Source organism: Nicotiana tabacum, chromosome 23 (genome assembly GCF_000715075.1).
Source record: "Nicotiana tabacum cultivar K326 chromosome 23, ASM71507v2, whole genome shotgun sequence".
Lineage (NCBI taxonomy): Eukaryota > Viridiplantae > Streptophyta > Magnoliopsida > Solanales > Solanaceae > Nicotiana > Nicotiana tabacum.
Genome location: NC_134102.1, coordinates 29,301,644 through 29,322,855, shown reverse-complemented (window position 1 = coordinate 29,322,855; position 21,212 = coordinate 29,301,644). Strand labels below are relative to the sequence as shown.

The 21,212-nt window shown below is 40.7% G+C and overlaps 1 protein-coding gene and 1 long non-coding RNA gene across 2 annotated transcripts; both read left to right on the top strand.

Annotated features, from left to right (window-relative positions):
* The first annotated feature begins 421 nt into the window (after window positions 1-421).
* Window positions 422-2,104, top strand: LOC107768498 (uncharacterized). The gene is made up of 4 exons (XR_001644152.2): window positions 422-529; window positions 975-1,028; window positions 1,487-1,621; window positions 1,707-2,104. It is a non-coding gene; the product is annotated as an uncharacterized LOC107768498 (long non-coding RNA).
* A 14,481-nt stretch (window positions 2,105-16,585) lies between these two features.
* Window positions 16,586-20,642, top strand: LOC142177094 (uncharacterized). Its single transcript, XM_075245557.1, has 6 exons — window positions 16,586-17,887; window positions 18,043-19,051; window positions 19,354-19,599; window positions 19,833-19,938; window positions 20,234-20,343; window positions 20,521-20,642. Exons 1-6 carry the CDS (start codon window positions 16,586-16,588, stop codon window positions 20,640-20,642), a joined length of 2,895 nt encoding a protein of 964 aa, XP_075101658.1.
* The last annotated feature ends 570 nt before the right edge of the window (window positions 20,643-21,212 follow it).

Sequence of the window (21,212 nt, the reverse complement as noted above, 5' to 3'; positions counted from 1 at the left end):
TTTTGATCTTTTCAATGAGGAAAAATGGAAGTTGGGGAAGCTTTTTAAAGATCAGAGAGTTTGCCTTACCACTGATACTTGGACTTCCTTACAACAAATAAATTATATATGTATTACTGTTCATTGGATTGATAGTGAATGAAAAATGCATAAAATAATTATCAACTTTTCTCCAATTTCTAGTCACAGAGTTTTTAGTCAAGATTGTCCCTTATGTTTGGGGGTAGACCCAATTTTATCCTTTAAATTTAACATTAATCATCATTTGTCCTCTAAATTTGCAAAACCTGAGCACAAATACTCCAACTAACGAAATGGACCAAACCAAGGCTGACACTAACGGACTAATACCACGTGACTTGCATGTGATACCTACAAAAGCCACCCCACCTGGCTCTGTTTCTGTCCCCGCAATCCCTTCTTTCCCAATTCATTTCCACCATTGTATTTTTCCTTTGTTACAGTAGTTTATGCCTGATTTTATTGCTCCAAATTTTACATTTCTGACAGTTACAAGAATGCCAGTAAGGTCAAAAGTGATGCCTTTTCTTTTTGGGTGCAAAAGGAAGAACAGTTATGGTTTATGGAAAAAAATAATTCCTTTATAAAGACGCAGATTCATAGCAAAAAAATTAAATCTCGATAATTTTTGATGAACTTTTTTGATTCTCTTAACATATTCTCATATGTTGTCGACTTTTTCTGATCATCTTTAATAAATTTTAATTTGTATAATATTTCTCAAATTATCTTGTATGTAAAAGAATCATATCTCAATTAATTTTATATCTAAGCATTTCACAATAGATGCTTTAACCAATCTCTAATCTTGCTAAAACCTTCTCATATCTAATCTTCACAATCAAATGTGACATGAGGCAGTGGAGTTGAACGTCAAGAAACTTTCAAGACAAACTTCACTGTACTACCGAAAAGTAAGCTATTTATTGACAATTTAAGTGATTTTCTTGCAGTAGGAAGCTTCATGGTCGATGATGAGATGTGGTAATTGGCAAGCCACGACTTCAGTAAGTGCTCAAGACCTTAAGAAACAGTGATACGGTAAAAGCAGCAGTCTTGGACTTGAGGACGTGCTAACACCATATGCAAGGTGTCACTAGGCACCAATTTGCATTTTTATGTCTGTTTCCCGGAAGTGCTCGTAGGGGTGAAATCAGAGCTGGGTTTGATATTTTTTGGTTTAATTTGCAAGTCACTGGTATTAGTCCGTTAGTTTCTGCCTCGGCTTGGTACATTTCGTTAGTTAGACTATTTGTGCTCAAGTTTTGCAAATTTAGAGGATAAATGATGCTCAATGTTGAATTTAAAGGAAAAAGTTGGGTCTACCCCAAAACATAAGGGATAATTTTAACTAAAATCTCGGGGTGAAGATATGGCAAATAGTATTGTTAGTTATTTGAAAGAGTGGAGGTTACAAAAGATTTTCACTGTCACAGTTGATAATGCTAGTTCAAATGATGTGCAGGTGAAGGAGCTTTCTAAGAAGTTAACTAAATGGGGGACCAATTCCATGAATTAAATGAAGATGTTCTTTTGGGTCCAATGGCAAAGAAGATGAAGGAAAATTTGATAAGTATTGGGGTGATCCAGAAAAAATTTGGTAAGTTAATTATTCAACTTATATAACACATAGTATGTTTAAAAATATTACTTGACTTAATATTTTTTCTTTTTATGTTTAATAGGTATAATCATGCCTCGACTTTGTGGTCTCAAAGCTATCTCACATGTTTGGAGTCACTATGAAAGGATTGAAGAAGGTGATGATGGATGGTAGAAAGTAATTAGTCATTGTCATCTTGTTTTATGTTACAATGTACGATACTAAGTCCTTAATGAGGCATGTTGAGTATTGTTTGGAGCGCAATTTGGTGAAGCCTATAAGGATTGAGTAGTTGTCTTGTTAACATGAATTTGAACTATTAGTACTAAGGTATACCTGCTCCATATCCGCAGGCCTTAGAGTCATCTATTCCTTTACCTTTACTTCCTGTTGTATTTTCATTCAGATAGTGATGTAGTAGACACTTTAGCTTACTCTGTAGAGCGTATGACTCAGTTTCACAGGTCTCGGGGAGTGTATTGTTGAGATTTTATTTTCTAAAGTTTATATACGTTTATCAGACTTGTTTTAGTATTTTATTAATTATACCCGTCAAGTTATTATCAAATATTAGGCTTAACTAGTTGTAGACACTATGTGTCATCACGACATTCAACGAAAACAAATTGGAGTCTTGACAGAATGTAGCCTTTCGGCTACGGATTCAACATTAGATTGAATCATATTTAAATGGTATAATTAGTTTAGTATAAAGTTAAACTTATTAAATTTAATCTTGGATTCTGGTCGACGGTCCCTCCTTATATTTTACAAGGCACTCTTCACTAATCTTAAGGTCATTTATCCATTTGCGAACAGAAAGAATTATGTTCTATTACGTGTAAGCCAAAGAACCAATTGTAAGATAACGTGTGCCGGACGCGTTAAAGAATACATTTATCTCTCATTAATTGTATTAGGATTTTCAAAGAAATATATTTCTATCTTCTTGCCGCCACTTCCTCCCATCCACCACCTTACCACCACCGTTGACTTCACTACTATCCATTTTTCTTCTACTTCTTTTTTCAGCCACCTCGTCTCCTTCACTACCCTCGTTTTCCTTTATATTTGCCATTACAATACTGTCGCCAGCTCATTTCTTCCTCAGCTTTTCAGATCTGCCACCACCTCCTTCAGCTTCACCCGTTTTTCTCATAATAAAACCAGTAAAGAATACATATGCATAATCCCGGTCCAAATCTCCATTTTAGCCAGCTATGAACATCACCAAAATCACTTGATACATTGTCCATCTACCACCATGAAACCAGCAAAAAAGAAATTAAAACGGAAAACATAATGCTGAGGTCGAAAGAGAAGTCGACGGTCGTGTTTGCGTTGCCGAAAATCATGGTTGTTGAACCGGTAAAAAACCCATTCTAAGACTATTTTTCTTTTTAAATTCAAAGTATTCTCTCTAATAGAGATTAGAGAGGGCTTGAAGAACGGAGGAAAATGAAGACACGCCAAGAACCACTACTGGCAGAGAGAGAGAATCGTTACATATCTTATCGGAATAGTGGGGGACTACGGCAAGTGGAAAGAAAGGTGACGGCGACTGCAAATTCAGGATTAGGTTTGAATATAGTTTTTGTACTCAATATTTTATCTTTTTAAAATTTATTTTGGGCCCAATGCCACATGTCTTGTTTTAATTAGTCAAAAAGTTATGTCATCCGCGAGTGCATTGCACACCGTCTTTATTATTTGCTGGTTGTAAAAAAAGTAGCCAATTGGTACTTTTATTGAGTAGATGGCTTGTTCAATTGAAACAAACCTAAGATAAGGTGTCACAGAGGAAAATCGGGATAAATTTAAGGGGCCGCATATGATTTTGGCCTTTTATAATGTTCTAGGTCACTTCACTTATCGCTTTAAGATTTTGAATCTGATACTCAAATTATATTGTCAAGCACAATCCTTCAAGAAGGAAAAAGAAACAATTAATGAGGCTTTAATCTAACGTGTTAGAAATTTAAGATCTCAATACTTTTTTGTTTCAGTCTATTAATTAATAATAAGGTGTTGAGGAAGCTTATCACCTTGTTAGTGAGAGTTTAATTTCTCACTTTATAAATCCCGTCCGCTTTTCCTTTTATTTATATATATATATATATATATATATATATATATATATATATATATATGTGTGTGTGTGTTAGATATTCCTCGAGTCTCTTACAAACGATGGATAACAATCATTTCTTATTTCTTCTTTGAAGAACGACGGTTAACCATCTAATTTATTTATTTTTTGCTAGTTATTTGCGGTATAAAAACATAATAATTATATGGGGTAAAATATGCTATGACACGTGGTCGTCCAAAAAAGGGACACGTGAAACCCAAGACGGAGAGATGGCCAAAGACCGAAGGCAACTGTTTCATTTGTCACCGGAAAGATAACGCTCATAAAGATGTGATAAATGCTCTTCGCCCAATAGCATTTAATAGAGAATATTCTATGGCATTAAGAGCAATTACCCGTTACAGGAAATTTGACATTTATGTTCACCGTTACATCTTCATCAATATCCCTCATAATTGGCATTAAAGAAAGGCACGATCCCAGGACCTCCTTCCCTAGACATAACTATAAATAGTGAGCTCAGTTATCATTGTAAGGGACACGAATTTTCTGACAGACTTACACTACATTCTATACAAATCTTAATACCATTTTATCTTCTTACTTTTTGATTTCGTTGTTGTTGTTGTGCTCGAAAATCCTGTTCCGGGAACTGTTGCTTCTACTGTTTTGTCTACATCCTAAGGCTAAGTATTGCATAATTCTTTGATTATTTTATTATTTCAGGATTAAATTAATTCATATGTCTAGAAACCACGTATAAATTCAATTGTACCATTTTACGGGTAAACAGTTTGGCACCCATCGTGGGGCCTAGACAGCCCTGTAATTAAATTGATTCTTACCTTTTTACTAACCTGTTTTGATTTTTTTGTCTTAGAAAAAATCATAAGAAATGGCAGACAACACTTTAATAACATGCACAACCTCGAGATTCGAGGGGATCAATCTCATTCCGAGGACTCAATGAGTGACACCCACGATGAGGGGAATGGCACCACATCGGTGCATGACAAGCAATATCCTCGACATGTTCGGGAGAAAACTCCCGATGATGCTAATGAGGAACATGTCGTTGACGCGGTAAGGGTCTTGCAAGAGAAACAGGCGATCATTCTAGGCCACCTCATGCGACAGGATAAGGTTATGACAGAGTTGAAGCAGGCGCTATCGGGAGCTTCAAATAATGCAAACAAACGAGATCTGATTCCTCTAGAGTCTCCAGCGAATCAAACACATCAGAGGGTCAACAACATCACTCCCAGGGGTGAAATTGGATTCGATGGGGGAGCGGGGAGCGGATTCGGCCTTAATAACGAGAATGATCCTTTCAAGAATGAACTTTTACGGTTTATGAGAGAAGTGAACACTCGCATGGACCAGATCCCGGGCGCGCCACCACTGCCGAAAGGTCCGGACTCCAAAAATTATACTCAATTGTCATACAAACCAAGTGCGGCACCAGAGTTAATCTCGAAGCGTTGCAAAATGCTTGAAGTGCCAAAGTATGATGGAACTTCAGACCCCGATGAGCATATTACCATATACACAACGGTGGTAAAGGGAAATGATTTAGCTTCTCACGAAATTAAATTTGTATTGCTAAAGAAATTTGGAGAAACCCTCATGAGAGGAGCCTTGATGTGGTATTCGCTGTTATCCGAGCTTTCCATAGACTCCTTTGAAATGCTCGCGAATTATTTCATCAAGGCTCATGCCGGGGATAGAAAAGTACAAGTCCTAAAGGCTGACATATTCAGGATTGCGCAAGGAGAGTCCAAGCTGCTACGAGTGTTCGTTACCCGATTCCAGAAGGAGAGAATGTTGCTCCCGGCTATCCCGGATGAATGGGCAGCTGAAGTATTCACCAAGGGATTAAATTCGAAGAGTTCAAACGCTTCCCAAAAATTGAAGGAAAGCCTACTCAATTTGAAGCAGCGACCTGGGCAGATGTCCACAACTGGTACGAATCAAAAATAAGGATCGAAGAAGATCAGGTTGATTTTCCGTAGTCCAAAGTACGAGAAAAGAACAGAGAAAAATCAAAGGATGATTTTGATGCGGACAGGCGGACTTCGACGGGCCACTTTTTGCCCTACGAACGGATCGAAGGCCGCGGTAGAGGTTTTCGGACAGTGGATAGGTTTACAATTGACAGGAGGACTGATCGCGACCGAAACAATCGATCACTGCATGATAAAGAAGCATCAGGGTCACAGGATCCTTCTTACCCCAAGTTATTGGAATATAAATTCAACATCAGTATTGTGGAGTTAGTGTCGGCCATGAGAAACATCAAAGAAGCATGGTTCCTGAAACCGATGAGATCTGATCCTAGCTAGAGGGATCCCAGCTTGTGGTGTGAATACCACATGACGAATGGCCACCGGACAAAGGACTGTCGACACCTCCGGAAAGAAGTGGCAACATTATTGAAGAATAGTCACCTAAGAGGATTCTTGAGTGATCGAGCTAAGAATAATTATGGCCGTAACCGGTACAACGCGGAACCCTCGAATGTAGGAGAATATCCCCCATATCAAACAATCAATATGATCTTTGGAGAGAACGAGATTAACGGGGTCACCTTTTCAGTAGAAAAGAATATGAAAATATCAATAACGCATAGCAAAAGGCTTCAGGAAGACGATATCACTTTTACGGATAAGGACACAGACGGATTGCTGCTACCACACAATGACGCACTGGTAATTTCTTTAAATGTGCTAGATTTTAAGATTAAACGTGTTCTAGTGGATCCAGGAAGTTTGGCTAATGTCATACAATAGAGAGTATTGGAGCAAGCTAAACTCACCGGAAGCATTATTCCGGCCACAAAGCTCCTCGCCGGATTCAACCTCGCAAGTGTGACAACCCGGGGAGATATTTTATTATTCATGAATGCTGAAGGAGTAATGAAAACAACTCTTTTCAAAGTGGTAGATGGTGATATGGGATACAACATCATTCTAGGAAGGCCATGGTTGCACGAGATGAAAGCTGTACCATCAACATATCATCAATCGTTGAAGATTCCAATGCCCGAAGGAATTAATCAGATAAGGGGTGATCAACCAACGACAAGGGAGATGAATGGAATTTTGGTCTCCAGTAGCAAAGGAAAGGAACATGTGGCATAACAATTACAGGGACCGACGCCTACTCCCGAACCAGATAAAGTTAGCTCGGGGGAAGAGGCGTCGAAATATTATTAGGTTCTGAGATATTTCCAAGTTCCAAAAGAGACCGATGCAACGAAGTCCACAGCGGAAGAGCTGGAGCAAGTGGCATTGTTCGAAGAATTCCTAGAAAGGAAATTCTACTTGGGGACAGGACCACACCCAGAACTCAGGTCCGACTTTATTAAATTCCTTAAATCTAACGCCGATAGTTTTGCATGGTCGCATGAGGATATCACAGGCATCCCGACAGAGGTAGCCGTACAAAGAAACGCCCTGTTGCCGAAGCCGGGAATATATTCGTCAAAGAAGAGGTAACCCGCTTACTTAATATCAGTTCAATCTGAGAGGTAAGATATCCAGACTGGCTAGCCAATGTAGTAGTAGGTCCATAGAAGAATAATAAGTTTTTCATGTGTGTAGATTATAAAGATCTTAATAAGGCATGCCCAAAAGACTCGTTCCCACTGCTAAACATCGATCAAATGATTGATGCCACGACCGGGCACGAGTTAATGAGTTTTCTCGATGCTTTTTCCGGGTACAACAAAATTAAGATGAACCCAGAGGATCAGGAAGAGACTTTATTTATAGTGAATTTTGGTATATATTGTTACAATGTGATGCCCTTCAGGTTGAAAACCGCCGGAGCCACTTCTCAACGGCTCATGAACAAGATGTTTGAAAATCAAATAGGAAAAACTATGTAAGTTTATATAGACGATATGGTAGTTACATCTTTAAATGCATGTGATCATCTTAAACATCTGCAGGAAACTTTCGACATCGTAAGGAAGCATAATATGAAACTTAATCCCAAGAAATGCGCGTTCGGGGTCAGCTTTAGTAGGTTTCTGGGATTTCTAGTATCACAAAGGGGAATTGAGGTAAACCACGATAAGATCAAGGCCATATAAGACATCTCGGACCAACTATCAAATGCGAAGGAAGTCCAAAGGCTTACGGGGAGATTGGCAGCTTTGAGTAGGTTCATTTCCCGGTCATCAGAAAAGTGTCATTGTTTCTTCGAACTGCACAAAAAGAAAAAATATTTCGAACGTACCTCGGAGTGCCAGTAGACTATAAGGAATTTAAAGAAGTACTTGTCAATCCCTCCATTGCTTTCAGAACCAAAAGAAGGTGAAACATTGCTAGTTTATCTCGTGATCCCGGAAGTTGCGGTAAGTGCGGTTTTAGTCCGAGAGAACGAAGGTATGCAATATCCAATTTATTATATTAGTAAAGTTTTAACGGGAGCAGAAATAGCTACCAACATTTGGAGAAACTGGCCTTAGCTCTCGTAGTCGCCGCTCGAAAGCTGAGGCCCTACTTCCAATGCCAACCGATAGCCGTGGTGACTACTTTTTCTTTGCGGAACATCATCCATAAACCCTAGCTCTCGGGTATATTGGCCATATGGGTTGTCAAAATGAGTGAATTCAACATAGAATATAAAACAAGGACTGCAATTAAGTCGCAAGTCTTGGATGACCTTGTCGCCGATTTTAGTCCGGGATTATTGCCTCTGGCAATCAAGGAGGCAGTAATGGTGTTGAAATCGACATCAGGGGTTTGGACCTTATTTACGGACGGGGCTTCCAACATAAAAGGGTTCGGGCTCGGTATAGTCTTAATCACGCCTTCGGGGGAAACCCTAAGGCAAGCCATCAGAACGGTCCCTTTAACTAACAATGAAGTAGAGTATGAAGCTTTGATTGCATGGCTCGAATTGGCTCGGGACTTGACTCCGAGGTCATCAAAATAAAATGCGATTCACAGTTTATGGTAAATCAGGTCTACGGGATCTTCTAGACCAAAGAGAAGTTCATGCAACAATATGTGGTAAAGGTGCATGCTCTGTTGGCACGATTCCGTGAGTGGTCAATTACTCATATCCCAAGGGAAGATAACGCAAAAGCAGACTCATTGGAAAACCAAAGATCATCAACGGAAATAAAAGGATCGGAGCCCTGGACGATAGTACAACTGATGAACTTAGTCCTGGATACAGATGGTTACTATGAGGTAAATTCGACTAATTTGATTTGGGACTAGAGAAATAAAATCATCGATTACCTCAAAGACGGGAAGCTATCTAAATACCACAAAACATCCCGGGCACTGCGCGCCAAAGTAGCGCGATATAGCCTCAAGAGAGGCGAATTGTATTGAAAATCTTTTCAAGGCCCGCAGGCCCGATGCTTAGGGGCATACAAAGCTAACTATGTCATGAGAGAGGTTCACGAAGGATATGGGGCAACCACTCGGGCAAAAATTCCTTAGTTCTGAAGTTGGTAAGGGCAGGATATTATTGGCCCCGCATGGAACAAGATGCCAAAGACTTCATACGAAAATGTGATAAGTGTCAACGCTATGCACCACTAGTGCATCAAGCGGCAGAACACTTACATTCGATTGTGTCCCCTTGGTCGTTCATGAAATGGACAGCGTCAGACCACTGCAACCGGCTCCCGGAAAGGTTCGGAATACCAAAAGTGATAGCATGCGACAATGGGCCACAGTTTATCAACACAAAAGTTACAAAGTTCCTCGAAGATTTAAAAATAAATAGGATCACATCTTTACCCTATCATTCGAGCGCAAACGGTCAAGCGGAGTCAATGAACAAAGTGATTATTCAAAACCTCAAGAAAAGGTTGGAAGAGGCTAAGGGTAATTGGCCCGATGAATTATCCTGAGTTCTATGGGCATACCAAACAACGACCAAATCTAGTGTAGGAGAAACTCCCTTTTCCTTTGTGTACAGGGTAGAAGCTTTAATCCTAGTGGAAGTAGGGGAACCCACCTTGAGAAATTTCCAAGCAGATGAAGAATCAAACAATGAAGCTATGTTAGTCAATTTGGAGCTATTCGATGAGCCAGAGACTTGGCGCATGTAAGAATGGCAGCCCAAAAGCAGAGAATGGAGCGATATTACAATCAAAGAGCCATCCTCCATTATTTCAAAGAAGGAGACTTGGTCCTAAGGAAGGTAACTCAAAACACCCGGGAGATCAATGCGGGGAAGATAGGTCTAACGTGGGAAGGCCCCTACCGGGTTTCAGCTATCACCGGGAAAGAATCATACGGGTTGTAAATCCAAAATGTAGAAAAGTTGCCCAACAATTGGAACGTGGCACACTTTAAAAGATACTATTGCTGATGAATATATTCGATCAGAAAGTATGTGCTGCACTCTGTTTCCCTTCGTTCAATTTTTTTTCCAATTGGGTTTTTTGGCAAGGTTTTTAACGAGGTAGCAACAGAAAGCATACTACGAAGACAACAACAATAAGACTTTTAATAGCAAGGTACACAAGCAAATATCCACTCGGGGATGGTTATATAATCTTTTGCTCTATAGAAAATTCCCACTGGGAAGTTAAGTTTGCTATTTAGCAAAGGTTTCCCGATCATTCACGAGTACAAACCACTAGAGGGTTGTTAGATAGTCCTTCGCTAGATAAAATAAATTCCTAAGGGGAAGTAAAGTGTGTTACCAAGTTAACGATTATCTAGCAATGCATTAGTGGAATCTTCGAAGATACAAGACTTCTAGTGTTCCAATTTGCATTATTCACATTAGAACATTTGAATACTAGGGGGGAATGATATGAGGATACGACAACAATGACTGCCACATCGACCGAGAACAAAAAACCGAAAACATAGTTATATCATCGGGACCGGGGACTGCGCGGCCAACCCCGTAGAAATAAGTTGTACACGTTAGCCACAAGTAATGGCAATTTTTTTTCAGCATAGCAAATGCTTAAGTACTTTTTGAAAATAGAAGGAATGAAATGAGATGAAATCCTTTTGTTTTTATCTTGTTTCTTATCTGAACGATGAATTATCTTTGTCAATTGAAAGTTAAACAAGCACTTCAAATGCTAGTGCCGTAATGAACATGAGACGTCCTCTTCAAGAGCACCATAAACAAAATGCCCTCTTATAAAAGCCCTCATGTTAATGGGTTGGTTCCGGAAGAATTTATGCACGGAATCAAAATGCCTTCGGGGAAAGATACACCTGAAGCCGTATTCGAAAGGACGCAAAAAGTAAACTTGCGCAAATACTTATCAAAGCCCTCACGAAAATGGGCTGATGCCCAGATCCAAAAATGCTTTCGGAGAAAATACACACAAGATTTCACATAATAGGACGCAAAACAGAAAATCTTGCGTAACATTCTTAAGCAAAAGGAAGAAAATGCAAAGATTAAAGACTTGCTTGAATATTCAAATGAAAGGTAGAATCAAACAATACTTGAGAAAAAGATATTTTTATTTTCAAAAACATATCAAAATGGCACAGGTAGAAGAATTGGAAAATGAAAAGAAACGCTAAACTGCAGTATCTCCGGAACCAGGAGGAAGAGAAGTGTCCGCGCCCTGGGGAGAAGTAGATGGACCTACCGATGGCTCAACATTTTCACCAATTTTTCCTTCAACATCATCATCCTCTGATTCTTCTTCAGTTCTCGAGAACTAACTGGAACAAGAAGGACCAGGTGCATCGGAGCTCGCTGGGAGTCCACTGTTAGCATGTAACTCAAGCTCACGGGCCTTTGCAATTTCGGCATCAAAATCAATGACACCAGCTTTGGCCTCTTCCAAGGTTTTTCTCCCCATGTTATACATAGCGTAAGATTTCTTAACAACGACGGAAGCCGCTCGGCGCTTAAGTTCTTCTTTGAGTTGGGTTATCTCGACAGAAAGGTTTTCCCGGGCAAACCTAGCAGATTTGAGGCTAACATCAAGGTCACGGACAGTTGAACTAAAAAGCCTATTATGCTCGATAGTTTTCTTGTACTTCTCTTCCAACTGGGCGTGTTTCACCCTCGTAGCAGCAAACTCTTCAATTTTGGAGTTCAAGGCCGTCTCTAAGTTTGTCACTCTTTCAGTGGAGGCAACCTCACGTTCGATTATAGTAAGAACGGCGTTATGGACTTCAGCAGAGGCAACCCTAAGGGTTACCACTTCTTGCTCGCTTTGTTGCAAACAAGCCTCCAATACAACCGCCTCAGCAGCTTTGGCTTCCAGTTTCGAAAGGCGAGTGACATGTTGCTCCTGCTTTGTCAAAAGCCGTTCCCGTGGGGAGGAAAACCCTTCCTTTTCACGAATCAACGTATGAAGGCCCTCAGAAGCAAGTAAGTTAGACTACAAAGTAAGAAGGGTAAAATTTAGGATATGTTCATACCCAAAAATAGAAGGAGTAATAAATAAAGAAAGGAACGTACCATTGCGGCGTTGTTCAATAAACACTCTCCCGAGAGTGCCTGAATCTTTTCCCAGTCTTTCTTTGAAGCCAAAGGCTTCAGATAATTAAAATATCCATCGGCCGGGATAGCATGTTGCATACGGTAGAGACCAAACGAGTAACATTCCTTCTCCTTTGTGGATCTTTAAAAGGGGCAACATAATTTTCCCCCAAATTCCCATGAACTGGGGATTGTGGAAGAGGAACACCTTCTTCGTGGTCAGGTGCGGCCGGTGGAGATAATGTAGCAATTGTTGGTTGAAGAGTGGATGAAGATGGAAGTGATGTAGCAGTTGCTGGTGTTGGTGAATATGGAGATGAAGCTTATGGAGTTGAAGAGTGAGAAGCAGCTGCATCAAATAAAGTGTTGGTTGTTGGATGCTTGCCAACCAAAGACGGCAGGGACCCGGTACTCAGCCCCGCAGTATTAGGAACAACAATTGGGGCCCGAAAACTAGAGTTGACATTATCTTCCAAATCAAACTCTCCCCAAAGTGCCGAGGCATCATCCTCAGTTGGTGTAACTATCTCAACAGGTCGAGCATCCTATTGAGATGATGAGGATCGTCGTCTTCTATGTAGAGAAGCTCCCTCATCACTAGCTTCTTCATCATCGTCGATCGTCAAGATGTCTATGACCGGCTTAGAAGGAGGACCAGTTACGAATGCTACCGGAGATAACTTGGGGGCATCGGTCCTCGCCCTCTTATTCTTTTCCCCGGCTACGAAGGAGCGTCTTCTCTTTGGTTGTTTGTCTTTCGACCAGGGACTCCGTAATGAAACACTAGCTCCTGAAGAAGTCCCGCAGACACCTATTCGAGTAAGCACCTCCTGAAGCAGCCTTGCTGCACCAGCAGGATCAACCAAGACTTCTTCCTCGGGAGTAGCAACAGAGCCCGTGGATAGACCTAATTTCATAGACAAGTTAAATGGGATCAATCAAGTTCTTCACATGAAAAATTAAAACAAGGTGAGTTTTAATTACCATGATTCTTGGCCATCTACCCGTATTTAGGGGCCAGTTCTTTCAACAAGCGAGTCTCAGGCGTTGTAACGTATAAGATCTTTTGTACCCCATCGATCCAAACCTTCAACCACCGGTAGGATCCATCGAGTTGTTGAAACAAGCGAAGGATGGAGGATCAATACGGCTATAGAAAAATATTTAGTAAAAGGAAATATTAAACAAAGAGCTTACGAGTGCAGTTCCAAGCGGCCGGAAAGGATGAAGACGTTACCGAAATGATGTTGTTGGTGGAAGCTGCAACGAACCATTCCATCCACCCACAGTCGTTGTCATCATCCATGCTAGCCAACAGAGCATGGTGGCCATGCTTGCAGAGGTTTATCATTCCCCCATGGAAGATTTTGGGAGAATATAGATTCATCATATGACCTAAGGTTAGCTCCTCTCCTATCTCCTGGCACAAACGCCGAAGTCAAGCAACTGTTATCCACACAGAAGGACTTACTTATGCCAAACACACTTGGTAGCAGAGACAATACTCCGCAATCACAGAGTCAAGCTCTCCGCTCAAAGAGAACGCACCCAAAGTAAAGTGATACGTGTAAAAATATGTAAAACCCTCATTGTTTAGGGCGACTCGCTCTGATAGATCAGGAGCAATAATATCCAAGTCATGGCAGCGACAATCTTCCTTCATAGCAGGAATGCTAGAAGGACGCATGGAAGAAGGATACCTACTGACGGCCCATGTACAAGAGTTAGCATTAGGGAATTTCTCTTCGAAGTCTTTTGTGGTAATAAGACTTCTAGGGATGATGGAGCCCAATGTTGGAGGAGAAGAGTCCTAGGACTTGTTCTTAATCTTTGAATAATCGGTACGCTTTAAGGAAGAAGCCACTGTATGGAAGAAGGAGAAGGTTTTTTGTTTGAAGAGAATTGGAGAAAAGATGACGAACAAGATGCAAGTTAGATAAGGGAAGCTTGAAAAATTATGAAGTATAAGGGAGAAGGTTGATACGTATAAGTAAACATTTTGGCAGCTGAATTCATAGCCATGATTACTTCGATAATCGGCAAACGTTGTGCTGAATCATGGGATGACGTGTGTTCGGAGTATTAAATACGGAAAGATGTGCGTCTAATCAACTGTCAGAAGCCTTCATAGGGAATTATAGCAATTCCCACCAAAAGAGTGTTTCTACCAAATTCCTGGTAACACAAAGTTATGTCACCAAAAAACAAGGGAACTATCTGTATGGGGTAAAATATGCTATGATACGTGGCCGTCCAAAAAAGGGACATGTGTAACCTAAGACGGGGGGATGCCCAAAGACCGAAGGCAACTGTTTCGATTGTCACCGGAAAGGATAAGGCTCATAAAGATGTGATAAATGCTCTTCGCCCGGTAGCATTTAATAGAAAATATTCCATGGGATTAAGAGCAATTACCCGTTAGAGAGAATTTGACATATATGTTCACCGTTACATCTTCATCAATGTCCCTCATAATTGACATTAAAGAAGGACACGATCCTAGGACCTCCTTCGCTAGAAGTGCAGTATGAGTACGTAAATCAACGCGTACTTAGTAAGTATCTAGCCTAACCCCCGAGAAGTAGTGATGAGGGGTCGACATCGACACTTACTAGAGGTCCAATAAAGCAATATAATAAATCATAAGCAAATATGAAGCACACAACAATAATGCGGTGTTTCCGTAAGTTACTTAGTCTTCCAAATATTTCTTTTAAAGTATGAATTTCTCAATCCTGTATTCTACCTTAACAACTCGGAAAATGTCAAGTACCAATATCAAATGAATAAGGAACACCATATAAAATGTCGGGCATCACTAGAAAGATAATCTCGTGAATGTTTAGACTACTAGCGATATAACGCACGATTATGCTGAGGTCGTTTGGACCGATCCAGAATAATGTGCACACTACCAAGGGTCGAGCGGCACAAACCATAGATGCATCTATTATATTGCCAAGGCATTCAACCGGCTCCACAAGAAAGGAAGGAAATTATCGAATTACGAGACACGTGCTTACAATACAGTACATGGGCACAATAATAAATATGCCCATTTACATTTACCAACTAGAATTCTGTTGTTGATGAACAAGGAAAAACCAAAAATCACATTACCCCTTTAATTATTCTCACGAGTGGAAAAGTAGTCGGGAACATAGATGCATAGTGGAAGGAAGTTTCGGATAATTGGGGAACCAACAAAAAGAACAAAACCCAGGTACAAGGGCAAACTGGCAATGCAATCATGCAAGTGAATGCTGGTGTACAGCAGGTGCACAATAACTTAGCACTGATGGATGTCGAAGAAGATCAGACAAACAAGGTTCAAACAAAGAATAAATTTGCAGTATTAGAAGAGGAACAAAGTGCTATAAATGAGAACAACCAACTGGTTTTGGTGGGGGAAAAACCAGTCTTCAGTTCTAAAGATGGTCCTACTTTTTCTGGGATTCAGTCCACAATCGACTGGGTTCATAGAAGGTTTGGGACTAGCAAAGAGGAGCTAAAACAACTCAATGTGACCACAAACCAATCTTGTCATGCAATTCCATCTCAAATGTTTAAAGATTCTGGGCAGATGGAGGATCTTGATGAGGTAAACTCTACAAAGGTCTTATGGAGCGACGCAGTTGAGGTTAAGAATGATTAGCTAGGATAAACAAAGACAATAGAAGGCAAGGTGAAGAAGGACAACAATACAAGCTCACCTGGCGATAGGCTGGCGACGCCAGACCTAAAGCTAGGCTCACCGGGCGATAGGCTGGCGATGCCAGGCCTAAAGCCAGGCTCACCTGGCGATAGGCTGGCGACGCCAGGCCTAAAGCTAGGCTCACCTGGCGATAGGCTGGCGACGCCAGGCCTAAAACTAGGTTCACCTGATGAGGCAGCTACAGTAAACCCCAACCTTAGAGCCACTGGAGAGATTTTGGCCTATGTAGATGGTGTTCCGGCGTATGTCCATGAGCTACAATTCAAGGAGTATGAACAGGCTGATGAGCGGGAAATTGTTCTAAGAGCATCCGGGGAAATATAGGAAGTGCCTATGGAATCTGGCACTGATCAAACCATGCAACTACATCTTAATGTTCTAACTAAGACTCTTCTACAACATTTACATGATCTAGTTACACATAATGTGACACCAATTGATGAAGACTTATTGAGACAAAATCCAATGGAGGATGAAGGAGATGATGAATCAACTGCCAAAAACTTCAAACAAGTGGCTAGGGAAGGGGATTTATCACCCACAACTAGTGCTAAAGGAGGTAAAAAAAACTAAGAAGAATCAGAGTAAAGATCCACCACAACCTTCAAGAATAATGCCCAGGAGGGCAGTTTCTCTATCTAGATGATGATCAAAACATTAATATGGAACATAAGGTCTGTGAACACACAACAGGCCTTTCATAGTTGCATTGATGGAGCCTTTTCAAAAGAAGGGACTCATTGATAGATATAAAAGGAGGTTGAATATGGAGACTGCTTATACAAATATTAATGGGCAAATATGGTTGTTCTTCGATGCAGTGGTGGAATGTGAATTAGTGAAGGATACTGAGAAACAGGTGACTGTGAGAGTGTTTCACCATGACCTGGGGCAGCACATGATGATGACATTTGTTTATGCAAAATGTTCAGCAATAGAGAGGTTGGATTTGTGGGATCACTTGTATTATTTAGCAAGTGATATGGAATTACCATGGTTGGTAGGAGGGGATTTCAATGTGTTATTGCATGAAGATGAGAAAATAGGGGGACTTCCAGTACACCCTCCTGAATATGAGGATTTTGCATTTTGTGTAAACTCTTGTGGTTTGTTTGAGCAAGGGTACAAAGGAAGTCCATTCACATGGTGGAATGGGAGATCCAATGATGAGTGTATATCCAAGAGATTGTATAGGATTTTTGTGAATTTGCTATTTCAGAACATGTTGCTAACTATTGAAGTTGAGCATCTAATCAGAACTGGATCAGATCATGCACCATTGCTAATGACATGTGGGGTGCAGACAACCAATTTTGTCAAGCCTTTCAGATTCTTGAACTTTTGGACAAAGCATGCTACATTTATGGATGTGGTGAGGCAGAACTGGGAAGCTGATTTCATAGGGGATCAGTTTTTGATGTTCAAGCAGAATATCAAGAGGGTGAAGGCAGCACTCTCAAAATGGAATAGGGAAACATTTGGTGATATCTTCAAGCAATTGGCTATTTTGGAGGACATTGTTAGGGTGAAGGAGATGTTGTTTGAAGAAGAGCCTACAACTGAGAATAGGATTGTGCTTCAAAAGGCTCAATCTGAATTGAAGAAATACTTGAATATTGAGGAGCAGTATTGGAAGCAAAAAGCTGGGATGAATTGGTTTGCTGAAGGAGATAGGAATACAAGTTTCTTTCACAACCATGTCAATGGAAAAAGAAAGAAATTGCAATTAAAGAGGATAAAAAGTGGCAGTGGGGTATGGATTGAAGACCACGAGCAATTGGCTACAGCTGCAGTGGATTTCTATCAAAAACAGTTCACAAATGAAGGTGATGCTTCTGAATTTCCCTTGCTCAATAATGTACCTTCAATGGTCACTATGGACCAGAATTTGGAACTTAGCAGATTGCCAACAATTGAAGAAGTAAGGGCAGCAGTTTTTGAGCTTAGTGGGGAGAGTGCTAGTGGCCCTGATGGATTCACTAGCTTGTTTATCAAACATGCTGGGATGTTATTGGTGCTGATATACATAACATGGTTCTACACTTCTATGGAGGAGCTGCATTGCCTAAAACTATCACTCACACCAATCTAGTGTTGCTGCCCAAGAAACCTAGAGTTGAGACCTTCTCTGACTTGAGACCTATTAGTTTGAGCAACTTCATTAACAAGGTTTTGTCTAGGGTGTTACATGACAGATTGGAGATTTTTTTGCCATCTCTAATAGCTCCTAATCAATCCGGATTTGTAAAGGGTAGGAGTATATTTGAGAACATCTTATTGACTCAAGAAATTATCACTGACATAAGGTTAAGGGGAAAGCCAGCTAATGTGGTGATCAAGCTTGATATGGCTAAGGCCTATGATAGGGTCTCATGGAAGTACTTATTGCATGTGCTAAGGAAGATGGGATTTACTGAAAACTTCATCAACATGGTGTGGAACTTGATGTCAAATAACTGGTATTCAGTATTGGTGAATGGGCAGTCCTCAGGGTTCTTTAAGTCGACAAGGGGTGTGAAACAAGGGGATCCCCTGTCTCCAACATTTTTCATTCTGTCAGCTGAGGTACTTTCCAGGTCTTTGAATAAGCTTATTGAAGACAAGTCATTTGTGGGATTTGGAATGCCTAAGTGGTCTGATTCTTTAAACCACTTGGCGTATGCTGATGATATGATAATCTTTGCATCTGCTCATCCTCCCTCTTTGAGCAAGATTATGGCAGTGTTAGGGAACTATAAGAAGATATCAGGTCAGATGATCAACAAAGATAAGAGTTCATACTACATGTATTCAAAGGTTGCTAATGGATTGTTTCAGGCAGTTGGAGCTATTACAACATTTGCAAGAGGTAAATTCCCCTTCACATATCTAGGGTATCCTATTTTTTACACTAGAAGGAGGAAGGACTATTATGAGGATCTTATCAAGAAGGTAAAGGCTAAATTGCATTCATGGAAAGGAAAACTGTTGTCATTTGGAGGAAAGGCAACACTCATCTCTAGTGTGTTGCAAAGTATGCCAGTTCACATGTTATCAGTCCTTGATCCACCAAACAGCATCATGGGGCATCTACATAAGACTTTTGCTAGGTTCTTTTGGAGCACAAAGGAAGAAGGGAGAAGCAGACACTGGGCTTCATGGCAAAATCTTTGCCTTCCTAAAGAGGAAGGGGTCCTAGGTTTTAGGTCCTTAAATGATGTCTCAAGGGCACTGTTTGCTAAACTATGGTGGAGGTTTAGGACCACAAAATCTTTGTGGTCTAATTTTATGTGGAATAAGTATTGCAAGTAGGAGCCACCAACTGTGTGTGTTTAAGGGGAGGGTCTCATGTTTGGAGACAAATATTGAATGCTAGGGAAGAAGTAGAACATGAGATCGTATGGGAATTGAAGAGTGGAACAACTAATATTTGGCATGAAAATTGGACTGGATTGGGTGCACTTTATCATGTATTACCTGAAGACTTTCCAATCAATGAAGGTCTTCAGGAGGTGGCAGAACTGCGGCAAGGGGAAACATGGGATGATCAGCTGCTAGATCAAACTTTCAATGAGGAAATTGCAGAACATATAAGGCTAAATGTGCACTATGAAGGCAGTGAGGGATATTGGGATAAGCCATACTGGATGCCAACTCCTTCAGGCAAGTTCAGTGTTAGCAGTGCTTGGCAAATATTAAGGCATAGGGCAGATCCTAATCAGGAATTCAAGTTAATGTGGATTAAAGGTTTGCCATTCAAGATATCCTTCTTCTTATGGAGATTGTGGAGGCAGAAAATAGCCACCGATGACATGTGGAGGAGGCAAGGGCAAATGGTGATGTCTAGGTATTGGTGTTGTCAGCAGCCCCAAGAGGAATCCATTGAGCATATATTTGTCACAAGTCCTACTGCCTCTAAGGTATGGAACTTGTTCATGGGGGCTGCTGGAATTTCTGTGCAATTGATTCAATTGAAGCAGATTATAAGGCATTGGTGGTATGCTCAGTGTTGTCCGAAATTAAAGCCACTATTTCAAGCAGTACCAGCTATCATCACTTGGGAACTGTGGAAGAGAAGAAATGCAGGTAAACATGGTGGTTCAATGTCCACAAATAGGGTGACTCATGAGATAAATAGGACATTGCATCAACTGGCAAGGGTGAGGTATGCTTGGATCCCTAATATTCCATTGTTATGGCCAGACATGATTCAATACTTTGAAGGATATAAACCTATATTGATCACTACAAGAGTAACATGGCATCTTCCTTGTCATGGTTAGTACAAATGTAATACTGATGGAGCTTCAAAGGGCAATCCTGGACCTAGCTCCCTAGGCTTTTGTGTGAGGGATGATGAAGGTGATGTGGTGTATGCTAGGGTAGTAGACCTAGGAGTTACAACTAATGTGGTGGCTGAAGCTAAGGCTATTCTTCAAGGGTTGGAATATTGTGTGGAGCATGATTTTCACCCTCTCATACTGGAGACTGGTTCATTGGTGATGAAGAAGGAGATAGAAGGGGAATGGGATCCTCCTTGGGTAATTGCACAGGATGTGAAGAAAATTATAGAGATGAAGGACAACTTCAATGTGATCATTCAACATGTGTTCAGAGAAGGCAACTCAGTGGCGGATTTTATAGCTAACATTGTGTTCTCTTTTGTAGGTACATCTGAGTTTCATTCATTCTCTGAACTGCCTAGTGCAGGGAGGAGGTTCATCAATATAGACAAATCTCAATCACCTAACCTTAGGATTAGGATAGCAAAGAGAAGAACCCCAGACTGATGGCTTCACAAGATTGGACTCTGCACAAACTGATATGTCCAAATGCTAAGGAAAATGCTGAACCCATCATATGGTATTTTTGGAGATTGTTGAATCATTTCTCAGTGGTATTAGCTTGCTTTCAAGCTCAATCTGAGGATGGTTTAGCAATGTTTTGAATGATGTCTACATTAAAAGTTCTAGTAGGGAAGAATCTGAGCTTACAAGTTCACAAAAAGGCACAGGCTGGCCTTTGCCTTGCAAAGTCTTCTTAAAGCCAGATCATTCCTGGCTTTTGCCTTGTAAAGCCAGCTTAAAGCCAGCTCATGCCTGGCTTTTGTCTTGTAAAGCCTGACTAAAGCCAGCTCATGCTTGGCCTTTGCCTTGTAAAGCCTGCCTAAAGCCAGCTCAAGCCTGACTTTTGCCTTGCAAAGCCTGCCTAAAGCCAGGCTCCTCTTCTACACATTAATCTTGATGAGTGAGCACATGATTAATACTTGAACAAAATCAGTCAACTGCATATGGAGATCATACAGTAGCGACACTTGGAGGACGATGCGGACTTCAACTCTGCGGTGGAGATGTTTGAAA